Source organism: Macaca thibetana, chromosome 3 (genome assembly GCF_024542745.1).
Source record: "Macaca thibetana thibetana isolate TM-01 chromosome 3, ASM2454274v1, whole genome shotgun sequence".
In the NCBI taxonomy this organism is placed as follows: Eukaryota; Metazoa; Chordata; class Mammalia; order Primates; family Cercopithecidae; genus Macaca; species Macaca thibetana.
In genome coordinates, this window is record NC_065580.1 from 150756688 (window position 1) to 150769599 (window position 12912).

A 12912-nucleotide genomic window follows, 5' to 3' on the forward strand; every position below is an offset into this window, starting at 1 on the left:
GACGGGCGGATCACGAGGTCAAGAGATCGAGACCATCCTGGCTAACACGGTGAAACCCCGTCTCTACTAAAACTACAAAAAATTAGCCGGGCGAGGTGGTGGGCACGTGTAGTCCCAGCTACTTGGGAGGTTGAGGCAGGAGAATGGCGTAAACCCGGAGGGGGACTGTGCAGTGAGCTGACATCACACCACTGCACTCCAGCCTGGGCAACAAAGCGAGATCCGTCTCAAAAAAAAAAAAAAAAAAAAAAAAAAAAAAGGAAGAAAGAATGGAACACCCAGCAACAGAAAGAATGAACTATGGCTACACTCAGCAACCTGGATCAATCTCCAGAGTCAGGCTCAGTGAGCGGCGTCAATCCCCAAAGATGACAGGCACACTTTACACATCAGGATGATGGCAAAGTCTTAGAAACAGACGACAGATGAGTGGTTGCCAGAGAAGGGACAGCAGCAGGGCCGTGACCAGGTACACGAGGGTCCCGGGGGGCAGAAGGCGCTGCAGCGACATCGGCTCCCTGCCCATACTGGCTGCAATGCCACGTTCCAGCTCTGCAGGTGTGACCTCTGGGGAACCACGTGCCAGGCACAAGGGATCCGAGTCTTACCTCTTACAACTGTGTGTGAATCCACTATTAATTTTTTAAAAGAATAAATGAACCTACTAGAGCTTCCTCAGACAAGAGAAAGCAGATAGCTGCAGCCGAAGCCAGAGCAAGAAAAGCGAGCGGGCGGCAGGACAGTCCCAGCGAGTGCAGGGGAGCCTGGGCGCCCGCACAGGGCGTGCCCATCTCTGTGACACCTACTCACCTCTCCATCCAGCGGCGCCTGCTGCCGAGTTCACGTACATGGAAGGCAAAAATTTTAAGAAAGTTAAAGCTTAAAAACACAGTAAAAGACAGCAACCAGTGGCACTGCACGCTGTGCTGACTCACCTGGCTGTCGTGAGGGCCCCAGGGCTGTGGCTTGGCCACCTGGCGGAGCTGCCCCTCCAGCCTCTGAATCTCTTGCTGGAACTCCTCGCGTTCGTGCTCCCGCTCGGCGGCCTGCTCCTGGGAGGAGAGGCGGCGTGTTGGGACCACCCCAACGGGGCCGGCGTGCCCCTCGCAGCGAAGGCCCACCCAGGCTTCCACTGCACGTCCAAGTACAACCGCCCAGCAGCTCAGGACTCCAAACATCCCCCTCGTCACAGTCACTTTGCAAAATGGAGTTAAGAAAACAGCCCTCTGCGCGGAACACAGAGGAACGTCCGAGACGGGCGGGCGGGAGGACAAGAGCCAGTGAGAGTCGCAGCACAGGCCCAGCCTGGGCCCCAAGGGATGCCTCCAGGACTGTGAGAAGGAGCATGGCAAGACCATGGGAGGTGGCCCTCAGAGGCCTGTGCCACAAAATGTGGGCAAGAAGACACCCACCAAGCGTCAGTGACCTGGGTACACCTGTGCAGCAGGGGTGGGACGCCCTCTTCAACATCCTACTGCAGAAGCTTACGTAACCATCTGGAAAGAAGTTCATGCTATAATGGCAACTTTTAGTGATGCAATAAAATGTATTATTCAGAATTCTTACATCCATGAATTGCCGCTGGTTGCGCAAATGCTTGTCCAGAGACGCCACCTGCTGTTCCAGGGCGGTGACGGCCTCCGCCTGCTTGGCACACCCGCGATGCTGAGACAGCTGTTCCTCTAACTCAGACTCCAAAATCTTCATCTGGGAGAGCAGGGCTGAGCGGTCCTTCTCGGCCTGCTTCCTGGTCTCCGACTGTTCCCTGGTCAGATCCTCCACTTCCTTCCGGAGAGCTAAGGATGCAAACACCACAGACACGGGGAAACCCCCGCACCTCAGAGGCTGGCGTTGTACTGAGAGGGAACACGACACGTGCACCTCCTGATGGTGACTCAGTCAAAGCCCACCGAAAATGAAGTCACATGACTTCAGGGTAAAAAGCCCATCTTTTAAAACAAAATTGGCTAAATTTTTGAAGCCTGAGAAGAATACTTCTGAGTGACACGTGGGTGATTCTCTAGGAATTCTGTCTTCACTACACCCTCCCAGACAGAAACACACGACTAAGCCCAGTCCCAGCAGACAATGGACACTGCTGAGTGCCTGGGGTTGTGACGTGTCTACGGGAAAGGCAAACGTCTCATGGTAAATCAAAAGCGAATCTAGGTCGGGTGGGGTGGCTCACGCCTGTAATCCCAGCACTTTGGGAGGCCGAGGCGGATGGATCACTCGAGGTTAGGAGTTTGAGACCAGCCTGGCCACCATGGTGAAACCCCGTCTCTACTAAAAATACAAGATTAGCCAGACATGGTGGCGCACGCCTGTAATACCAGCTACTCGGGAGGCTGAGGCAGGAGAATCACTTGAATCCGGGAGATGGAGGTTGCAGTGAGGTGAGATTGCGCTGCTGCACTCCGGCCTGGGTGACAAAGTGAGACTCCTTCAAATGAATAAATAAATAAATAAACAAACAAACTGGGTACCACAGTTTAAATTTCTGTCCCCTCCAAAACTCATGTTGAAATTTAACTGCCAGAGTGATGGTATTGGAGGGGCCTTGAAAAGGTGATGAGGCCGCAAGGGCTCCACCCTCACAGCAGTTTTAATGCCTCAATAAGCGGCTTTGGGAGTGGCCGTCCGCCTTGGCCCTTCTGCCTCTGCCCTGTGAGGATCCCGCCCTCCACTCTGGAAGATTCAGTGTGCAAGGCTCTGCCTTAGAAGCAGAGACTGGTACCTCACTAGACACCAAACCTGCTGGCACCTTGACCTTAGACTTCACCACACACCGAACCTGCTGGCACCTTGACCTTAGGCTTTCCAGCCTCCAGAACTGTGAGCCACAAATGTGTGTCTGTGATAAATCGCCTGGCCTCAAAAATACTCTTCCAGCAGCACAACCAGCCTAAGACCTGGGGTGGGGAAGCCCTGGCCCAAGTGGAAACTGCAGATGAAAAAGTATTTTGGAAAAAGGGGCTCTCTGCTGCTGAATCCCGAAGTCTCTATTTTATTATTCTTATTTTTGAGATGGAGTCTGGCTCTGGGATTACAGGTGTGAGCTACCACTCCCGGCCTGAATCCTGAAGTCTTCAAGCCATCCAAAAACTAAAATATTAAATTCATTCACGTTAACTGACATTTCACCAGCTTCCAAAAAAGCATTTTGATTTGTAAAATTGTTAGTCTTTTATCACAAACTATCACGACCAATGCAAGCAACATTCTCAATAAATGTTCACGCCACCGTCAGCAGTAATGGCGACTCTGCTGTAAACACGCCGCGGTAATGCCATTCACAGCCCGAGGCGCGCGGCGCGGCCCGAGGGCAGCTGCTCCCCCCACTGCACTCCCTTGCCCTGGACACGACCCGGGCTCTGCTTGGCCCAGAACATCACCATCTTCAGGGCCAAGGGCGCTGGGCCACGCACTGGGGCAGGGTGCCTGCTGACACGCACGCAGACTCAGGGAGGCACGGGAGGATCGCAATCCCAGCTGGCGGAGCAGGTGATACCACGCTGAGCAGGCACAGGGGATGTGGCGGGCCCAGGCCTTCCTGCAGACCAGGCAGGGACCCAGCCCAAGAACAGCTACAACTATCACAAGGCATCAGTTCCTGAAAAGCAGCACAAACCGTAGCTTAGGCACTGCAGTAACCACCGTTAGAGAAATGCTCCTGCTTTGCTGGGGCATTAGAATGGGACAACTCCACCCATTTGTATGAATGTTGAAGATTAGAGTTTCGCTGTATTTACTGTTTGCCACAGAAGTTCTGAAGGACTTTAGTAAATAATTTGCAAAATCCAATGCAAACACACAGCACATCACACAGAAATCACTCGTTTGTCTTTACAAACCTGAGTCCTTGTGTGCTGCAGTGACAGCTGTGCCTACGAACAAGAGTTTGCATTTACTGGTGGAAACGGAAACGTGCAGCTGAGAATGTGAGAGCTAGAACCAGTGACGGCAGCGTCAGCAGCAGGGCTCCGAGCAACGCTGCTGGCCTTGAACAATCTCCAGACTCAGCGTCCACCATGCCCACACTGCCTGTGTGGCTGCAGGCCCATCGACTTTTCAAGGAGACAAAGAGAACAAAAGGGACAGACGGCAACACCTGAAGAGGGCCACAAAACACCACACAGCAAAGGGGGCATCACGCAACACGGCGAGGCAGGGCTGCTGCGCACAAGGGCTGAGTTCACGCCACTGTCAGAGCCTAGGCCCTGCCGGGAGCGAGCTCAGGGCTGTGGTGGGTATGCCGGTAGCCGGCGCAGAGTCACACAACTGCAGAACCAGGGTGAAAGGAAAGAAAATAAACCAGAGTGAGAAACTAGGGCAGGGTTAACAACGTCAAAATGAAAGGAAACCAAGAGGACCCCAGAGAAACAACAAGAATTTCCCAGTGACAAAACAAAGCTGGCCTGAGCCTGTGCAAGGGCTCCATGAGATCCACTCCCAGCATGTCAGGTGCCTACCACTGCAGGGCCCATGGTGAAACTCAGCTTCAATCCTGGGGTCTGCAGGGAGCCCAGCCAGGCTGTGGACACCCAGGGCCCACATCCACCTGTCCCAACACTCCCTGGTAGGCCAGAACTCGTGGCAGGAGGTGAACCAGAGGCAAAGCAACAGAGGGGCCACCATAGCCTTGGGAAGAAGCCCCACGGTGCTCAGTCCATGTGCTCAGGCCCAGGGCACAACACAGGCACCTGACACAGGGGCGCTGGCCACAGGGCCCAGGCCTCACTGGGCCATTCAACAGTATGCAGGCCACACACCCCTTTATCTGCCAGGAGGCCTGACAAACGAGGTGACTGGCTGAAGTCCAAGGGCTCGAAGCGGTGAAACACCAGGTGGTCTCCCCTGGTGGAGTACGGCCAGCTGCCAGCTGGCTGGGCACGAAGACACTGGAAATGGGGCAACAGAGTTCACAGGGAGGGGCCTGACCATGAGGCTGCCCCCGGACAGCAGAGGGTAAGCAGAGAAAGCATCGTGAGAAACAGTGACAATGGACACCCAGTTGCAACAGCACTGCCAGGGCAGAGATGCAGGCCCTCGATGCCGAGAGCAACGCATGACATCAGAGACGTTCCTGAAAACACCCTGAAAAATCCTGAGGAGATGCAGGAAAACGAGGGCCTCAAAGAAAAGAAACGGGATCTTGAGTCGTGTCTCCAGCACCACTTCACTGGCAGAGGAGGGGACCTGAAGAGACTCCAGGCCCTCGTGGCCCTCAAGGTTCCCCTGCACTCCCTCTGTGGACACACAGACCGCGGGGGCAACAGGGCTCAGAGGCCCATGGGGAGATGACACTGGCCTGAGCCCAGCAGCAGCCAACACCGCAGTGAGGACTTCACAGCTGGCCAAGGAAAATCCAGCCTGGAGCAAGGTCAAGCAGGCCAAGCAGGCGGGCGAAAAGGAAACACAAAGAGCAGCAGGAAGGGCCCAATGCCAGCAGGTGTGGCAAAAAAAAAACTTGGCTAAATGGACCAAAAGAAGATACTCACAGATAGGCTTTTTTAAAAAGAGTCATGAAAATGGTATCCATACAAGGCACAACTAAAACAGAATGTTAAAAAAGACTTAAAATAAAAGGACAAGAAAAGATACACAAGGGGAAAAACACCAGACTAATCCTTCACCATCAGAAATTTATATAAAACGGGATAAATGGGAATGACAGAAATAAACCAAGAAAAGGAGAAGACAAAGTGTGGGCACAATCACAGGCACAGTTTAAAACATCCCACGGGACCAATGTCTTCCACCTGGAAAACGCTCCCTGGGCCAAAAATTACAAGCTTGTGGGACCCAGATGTCAACATGAGCACCACAGGTGAAAAGGCTGGGGCACCGCCAGGAGGCACGACCTGAACCCCACGTCCTGTGAAAGGCAGCAAACGTGTCCGACAGCGTCCAACCCAACAAAGGCAGCAAGAAACCACAGGAGCTGGCCGGGCACCGGGGCTCACGGCTGTGATCCCAGCACTATGGGAGGCCGAGACAGGCAGATCACTTGAGGTCAGGAGTTCGAGACCAGCCTGGCTAACATGGTGAAACCCCATCTCTACCAAAAACATAAAAAATTAGTCAGGTGTGGTGGTGCGCACCTGTAATCCCAGCTACTTGGGAGGCTGAGGCAGGAGAATCACTTGAATCCATGAGGCAGAGGTTGCAGTGAACCAAGATCATGCCACTGCACTCCAGCCTGGGGACAGAGCGAGACTCAAAAAAAAAAAAAAAAAAGAAACCATAGGAACAAGAAATCACAGGAACGAGGGCAAAAATCAGCAAGACAGAAGACAGCAAATGAGAATGGACACCAAAATCAAACGTTGGTTGTTTTCTAAAGAGAAAAATGTAAATAATAATAAAAAAAGAGATTTCTGAATTGGCTGAGGTGGTGCCTGCGATGCCCAGCTTCTAACTCCAATCTGTGTTCTGAAGGGACGACCCCGAGGCCACAGCCATCCTGGAAGGAACTTTTGGAGAAGCGCAGGCCCCTCTGCCTCCCACGTGCCTGAGATCCACGAATGCAAGGCGTCTGCGAGGTGGCAGAGTGGGCATGTGGGCGGCGGGGCCAGCTCGGTGTGAGCTGGAAGGGCATGGGGAGAAAGCTGGAGTCAGAGGCAGCAACTGGGGAGGCAAGGAACAGGGACTGAGGGCGGACGCCCCAGCCCCGCGAAAAGCCTTTGCTCGAGCTGAACCAGCTACTGAGGACACAGTTACCGCGCAGGCTCGAGATTTTAAGCTTACGTTTTGACCATTTTCATTTTAAATACCTTTGAGAACAAAATATCTAAAAATCCAAAAAGATACAAACTAATACTGTTAAAACTATGTTTTCCAATAAGGGTTAATGTCAGGCACTTGGTTATTTTAAACGAAATTTTAAAGTAGCTCTTGTTTGCCGCACTTGGCTCTGCCTCCAGCTTCTGCTGCTGAACTCAGAACTCCTCTTATTTCCACCTCACAGAGGTGGGGACCCTCCAACCAACAGGACCAACAGACAACCCGCCTTCTCTGAAAGTGTAGCAAAGCCAGTGGATGCCTCACCTGATCCCGCACAAGCTTCCCATGCCCAGCATTCCATGAGAAGCTACATGCTGGTTTACACTTGACCCTCTAGAGACGCTGAGCGTCCCTGGGAGCTGGGGAAACCGTGGCAGCTGTATCCGCGTCCCACAGCTTGAACCGACCTCCATATCCCGCACTCCTTACCAGCTTCTCTGGCCTCGGCGTCCGTGGCTGTGGCCTCCCCCCGGCTCCACAGACGGGTGCACTCCTCCCTCAGCGCTGCCTGCTCCTGGGCCGCCTGCTGCAGCTGCCGTCTCAGACTCTCTAGCTCCAGGACCAGACGGTGCTCGGAATCCTCCTTCCCGGCCAGCGTCTCCTTCAGATCCGCAGTCTCCACCTTGAATCCCTCGAGGGTGCCTTTGTGGGAGACACAGATACCCTGACAAAGCCAGTCCCGGGTGCAACTGAGGACAGCTCGGAGGGAGGGGCAGGGCCTGCTTGGAGGGAGGGACAGGGCCGCTGTCCCCGAGAGCTGCAGAGCTAAGAGCCAGCAGCTTCCAGGACCCAGCTGTAGGCCCCCAACAGCCCTGCTGGCCACAGCAGCTCCCGACCACCCCGTTCCTCCCAAACCATGGGTGCCTCCCACTGTTGGCTTTGTTTTTACATTTCACTGTAAAACCCTATCCCGAAGGCTTCCTTTCTTCGGTGAGGCCGGGCCTGCTCCCCGTTCCTGTGCTCCAGGTGCCCCGAGGCCTCGTGCTGCTCACCCTGCGTCTTGTGCAGCTCCAGCGCCAGCTCTGCCTTTGCCGCACTCTCCTCCTTCAAGCACTCCAGCAGCTCCTGGTGCTTCCTGACAACCTGTGCTGTCTCCTCATTTTTAAAACTAAATTCTTTTTCAAAACGAGAATGAATTTGTCGTGCTTCTTCCAGCTGTTAAAACACATTTGCAAATCAAAACTCCAGATCAAAAATAGCATTTCTGATCTGGATGTAAGGCTACATTAAGACCAACAGAACGCCACTTCTACCCCCAGACCTTTCGGGCCGTCACCACCCAGGCAGGGCCACACCAGGGTGATGGGACCTGAGCGCATCTCAGCTACCCTCCAAGACACTGTGGCCACGGTCTCCAATGAGCACTTCTCCCCGGCCTCCCAGCTCAGCCCTGGGCCCCTCTCCCTTCCTCCAGACACTCCCCTGGCGACTGTGTCCAGTCTGGGGCTCCCAGGCCATCTACAGGCTAAGAGACCCAGAGTCACCTCTGAACTCAAAACTTAGCACAGAAGAATTTTTTTTTTTTTAAGATACGGTCTTGCTCTGTCACTCAGGCTGGAGTGCAGTGGTGCAATCATGGGTCACTGCAGCCTCAGCCTCCTGAGGAGCTGGGATTGCAGGTGCTGCCACTATGCCTGGCTAACTTAAAATGGGGTCTCACTATGTCGCCCAGGCTGGCTCAAACTCCTGGGCTCAAGTGAACCTCCTACCTCAGCCTCCCAAAGTGCTGGGACTACAGGAGTGAGCCGCTGTGCCTGGCCAAAAAAAGGATCTTTGATTGCTTTCCACGTATTCCTATTTAACATCTTTTTTAATTGTCTAAAATGTTCTAAAAGGGTTAAAAATTTTCCTTTCTTAGTGATAATCTCTAAGTATGAAAACGCTCCACGTGGAACTGCAATAGTGCAGGAAGTAAAGGAAACAGGCCTGTTTATCATCCAAATTAAACAAACAGATTCTCTCATCCGTAGCAAGCCCACTTCCTCAAGGATCTGGTTCAGAAAAGCCTCCTCCTTGGGGAGAAACCCGTGTGAGTGTGGTTGGCACCGGCATCCACCAGGCTCGTGTGGCATCATCAGCTGCTCGTTGTTCACTTCTCCACAGGCCCCCGGGAGCCTGGGCCTCACCTGCCTGCTGGAGTCCAGGGCCATCTCCAAGAGGCCGTCCACGGCCAGGCTGAGGCTCTGGAAGACCCTCCGGATGGGCTGCTCACATTCCCGCACGCTTTCTGGGCTCATGAGAAAGCTTTCACGCATGTGGCTGCTGATTTCAGCCACAGAAGACATCTCTGCACATTCAGACAAAGTTCTGTCCAGCTCTGGGAGGGCGACATCAGACCACGTCTCCTCCTGCGCCGGAGCTACAAGAAGAGCAGACGCCCGCACACGCGGCTCAGCGAGCAAGCTGGCCGCAGCCACGGCAGCCACGACGATAAGGAAGCCACAGAACTCAGAACGTCGCCCTAGCAGAGACGAGACAGCGCCACGTCCACAGGAGCTGGCAAACTGAGCCCAGACCCCAGTCTCGGCCTTCTGTAAGTGCGGGAACTAGCCGGAAACCAAGACAGCAGCACTCCCGAGAGCATCGCCCAATACAGAGGCTCCTCTCAGAGAGCTCCAGGCCCACAGAGGGCCTCAGGCACAGGGCCGCGCGGCTGGTCCCGGCACACTCACCTGCCGACAGGGCCAGGCCTGCGCCCGCGTCATCCAGGCAGAGCCCCACGCGCTCCCCGATACGGCTCCTCAGGGTGATGGCTGCTCTCAGCGTCTCTCCAAACAAACCCAGCAGCCTGCGCAGGGTGTCCTGGAGGGCCCCTCTGAGACAGGAAACATCCATCATCAGGCAAGCCGGTCATAGCATGAGAACCCCCACCCTGGATGCTGCTGAGGGGCCGCCCACCAGTTTGCACACCTCGGCCCACGGCCGCCTGTCCCCATGGGGCCGGAAGACATGATCCTCATGCTTGTGTGAGCACAGGAAGCTGAGGCCACAGACAAGACAACCACATGGAGCCCACTGAGGGACACGGGCTTCCTAGGTGAGGTCTTCCTGATGCCATTTCTGATTTGTAAAAGGCATCATATTAGGAAGACAGCAAACCCATCCTGCAGGTGTGCAGTGTGGCCGCACAGCGTGTATCACCCAGGAGCAGAACACAGGCTCTGTCTCTCCCCTGGGGCACAGGCTGCACCAGTCGGCCATTTTACAAGATGTCTGTCCAACACCAAGTCACGCCTCAGCCACACATTCACAGGAGTAGTGTGGCAGGAGGAGCACGGTGTCTCCCAGCCTCTCTCTAGGCCTCGTGGACGTGCAGTCTGGGATGCTTCTGCTTTTTTTTTTTTTTTTTTTTTGAGACGGAGTCTCACTCTGTTGCCCAGGCTGCAGTGCAGTGGCACGATCTCGGCTCACTGCAAGCTCCACCTCCCAGGTTCACACCATTCTCCTGCCTCAGCCTCCTGAGTAGCTGGGATTACAAGCGCCCGCCACCACGCTGGGCTAGTTTTTTGTATTTTTAGTAGAGACGGGATTTCACCATGTTAGCCAGGATGGTCTCGATCTCCTGACCTCGTGATCCGCCCACCTCGGCCTCCCAAAGTGCTGGGATTACAGACGTGAGCCACCGCACCCGGCCGGGATGCTTCTGTTTTTACACACAGGGGTTCCTGAGGCCACAGGCCCCTCTACACCTCGTTCTCTGCACTATGGTTTAGGGGCAGCCCTCCCCACTGTGACACCGCTAAGGACAGGCACACTGACCCGGTGCCTACACAGCCAGCCCGCCCTCTACTCTGTTCACAGCTCTGTCCCCAGAGAGCCCTACCCTGTGGAGCAGATCATGAGGACTCATTCGTGGGGACTGTGAGGTGAGAACAGGAGGCAACATCGTGCAGGCCCCAAGGAACCTGGGACTCTGGGCAAATAACAGGGAGGGGGAGTCCTGAGGAGGGGCTTGACAGAGAGAATGCCACCTGCTCCCCGGCACACTTCCACCCCCCAAAATGCCCAATTCCTGCAGGCATCAGGGAGTCTGCAGCCACCCCACCTCAGGACAGGCAGCCTCTCCAGTGTCCAGGGACCATGGGCTCACCTCTGCGCCCCTCATGTTTAGAGCCTGGGGCTGCCCCGCCCACCACCCACCTCTGCACCCCTCGAGTTCAGAGCACAGGTCGCCCCACTGGCCTCTGTGCCTCTCGGTTTAGAGCCCTCGCTCGTCCACTGACCCGGGTGACTCGAGAGTCAGCACCAAGCTACGAGGCACCCACAGCCAACTGCTAGAGAAGGCAAGGTCCTCACAGAAAAATCACAAAACTTGATGAAAAGAACAAAGAGAGACCTGCACAGACGGATAGCCCCTCAGCATGACAGACACTAATGCTCCTGAAACAGCTGTAAGCTCAGAGGGTCCCATCAGCCCGACCAGGTCTCCCGACCCTGGGTGGTCTCCAGAGCGGAGCCAAACCAGTCCAGAGCTTCAGGACACAGCAGCACAACCCAGAGGCCTCAGGTGGGGACACAGACAGGAGCAGCGGCAGGACCCAGAGGCTTCAGATGGGGACAAACAGATGGGGGGAGCAGCAGGACACAGAGGCCTTAGGCAGGGACACGCCAATGGGAGCAGCCAAAGACCCACACAAGTGGACAGGGAGGACGGGCACCCGAGGGGAGGCTGTGTTTGCCAACACATTGCTGAGTCCACTGCCCAGACAGGTGCAAGCAAGAACAACAGAAGAGCTGCAGGCTCACCCCAGAGTCACACAAAAGCAAAACTTAAAACCCTGTGAGATGACCTGGGAAAAACCTACATGGTGTCAGAGGAGCAAACAGTTTCTCAAGACCCCAAACAAGATAAAAAGGCAGTCGAGCCTGTGGGACAGCATCACTGCAGGTGAGGAGGCACCAAGGCGGGATGCGGCCCGAAACCGTGCGCTCAGGGGAAGCGACCCGTGGTAAGCAGACCCACAACCCGCCCTGGGAGAGCCCTTGGGACTGTGCTCCCCAGGCACCGGCTCCCAGCAAAGAAAGGAATGGACAGGGCTACGGCCCCTGCTCGGGCCAGTCTCAGAAACACGCGTGACAGAGAGACGCATGAGGCATGACACTCGCACACAGTCCAAAGCACAGGAACCACGAGACATGTGGGCCTGTACCCCACACCGGGGACGACGACACACTGCAAGGACGCGGACAACCAAAGGGGAGGGGTCGGGCTCTGTGTGGGAGATAATGGCTGGTTTTAATCTGGCCAGATGAGGAGATGAGACACAGCAGGCAGGGTGGGAGGAGGGAATGGGGGCTGGGAGACGAGACACAGCAGGTGAGTTCTTCCCAGTGCTTACAATCTTTCTAAGTGAAAGGAAGAAGGAAGCCGGGTCCCTGTCCACCAGGAGCCAGTGTACACGGTGGCACCAGTCACGCAGTCAGGAGACGTGGAGACCAATGGCATCCGCATGACCCAGTGGGTGCTGGCAGCCACAAGGCAGCCTTGGTGCCAAGGACACACTGACCTTTCGCTGTGGGACAGGTCGACGTCAGCCTTGAGCATGGAGAGGAGGTTTGCGCCTTCTCGGTTCTCCCGCTCCCGCCTCTGCTGCAGCGCCTCCAGCTCAGAGCGGCACTCTTCTATCTCGTGACTTAAGGATAAAACCTGGTCTTTCAGCTATTGGGAAAAATGGTTAAAGCTTTAGTTAAAACAATTTGGTTAAAAGTAAATGGCTGTAAGGAACTTTCAACATAATTTCCCTATTCAAGAGTCTGACTTAGGACTTTGGCGACGGGGCAAAAGCACTTCGGCACGTTCCCCAACTCACAGCGCCTTCGACTGACAGCGGTCGAGGCGTGGCCCCAGCACAGGCCGAGGACCATCTGCAAATTTAATAAAAATACAGCAAAGGTGAACGAGGTGCTGATTAAAGATGAAAATTATTGATATGGTTTTTCCTCCATTATTAATCATTTACAAAAGAATACACAAACATCTCCAGGTGGAACCTGAGGCAAGGGGAGGGAAGGGGCCAGTTCATCAGAGATCCACCGCTCAAACAGCAATTTGAAATAAGTCACTGTATTTGGTCATTCACAAAAGTCAGTTGCCGGGCAGGCAAAGATCTCTTTTTCTGAGACAGG

At 54.8% G+C, this 12912-nt stretch overlaps 1 protein-coding gene across 6 annotated transcripts in view; it reads right to left on the reverse strand.

The window, feature by feature from the left end:
- The window catches only part of PCNT (pericentrin), a 142007-nt gene that overhangs the window by 46435 nt on the left and 82660 nt on the right, over positions 1-12912 (reverse strand). For 4 of the 6 annotated variants that reach the window (XM_050784313.1, XM_050784318.1, XM_050784317.1 and 1 more), the window contains 9 exons: positions 12294-12445; positions 9459-9601; positions 8913-9145; positions 7779-7941; positions 7216-7428; positions 3855-3887; positions 1567-1796; positions 936-1052; positions 811-831 (listed from right to left, as the gene is read on the reverse strand). In XM_050784313.1, coding sequence (XP_050640270.1) covers positions 811-831; positions 936-1052; positions 1567-1796; positions 3855-3887; positions 7216-7428; positions 7779-7941; positions 8913-9145; positions 9459-9601; positions 12294-12445 — 1305 coding nt within the window. The remainder of the gene's footprint in view (positions 1-810; positions 832-935; positions 1053-1566; positions 1797-3854; positions 3888-7215; positions 7429-7778; positions 7942-8912; positions 9146-9458; positions 9602-12293; positions 12446-12912) is intronic. The other 2 variants (XM_050784314.1, XM_050784315.1) reach the window with 2 other exon arrangements.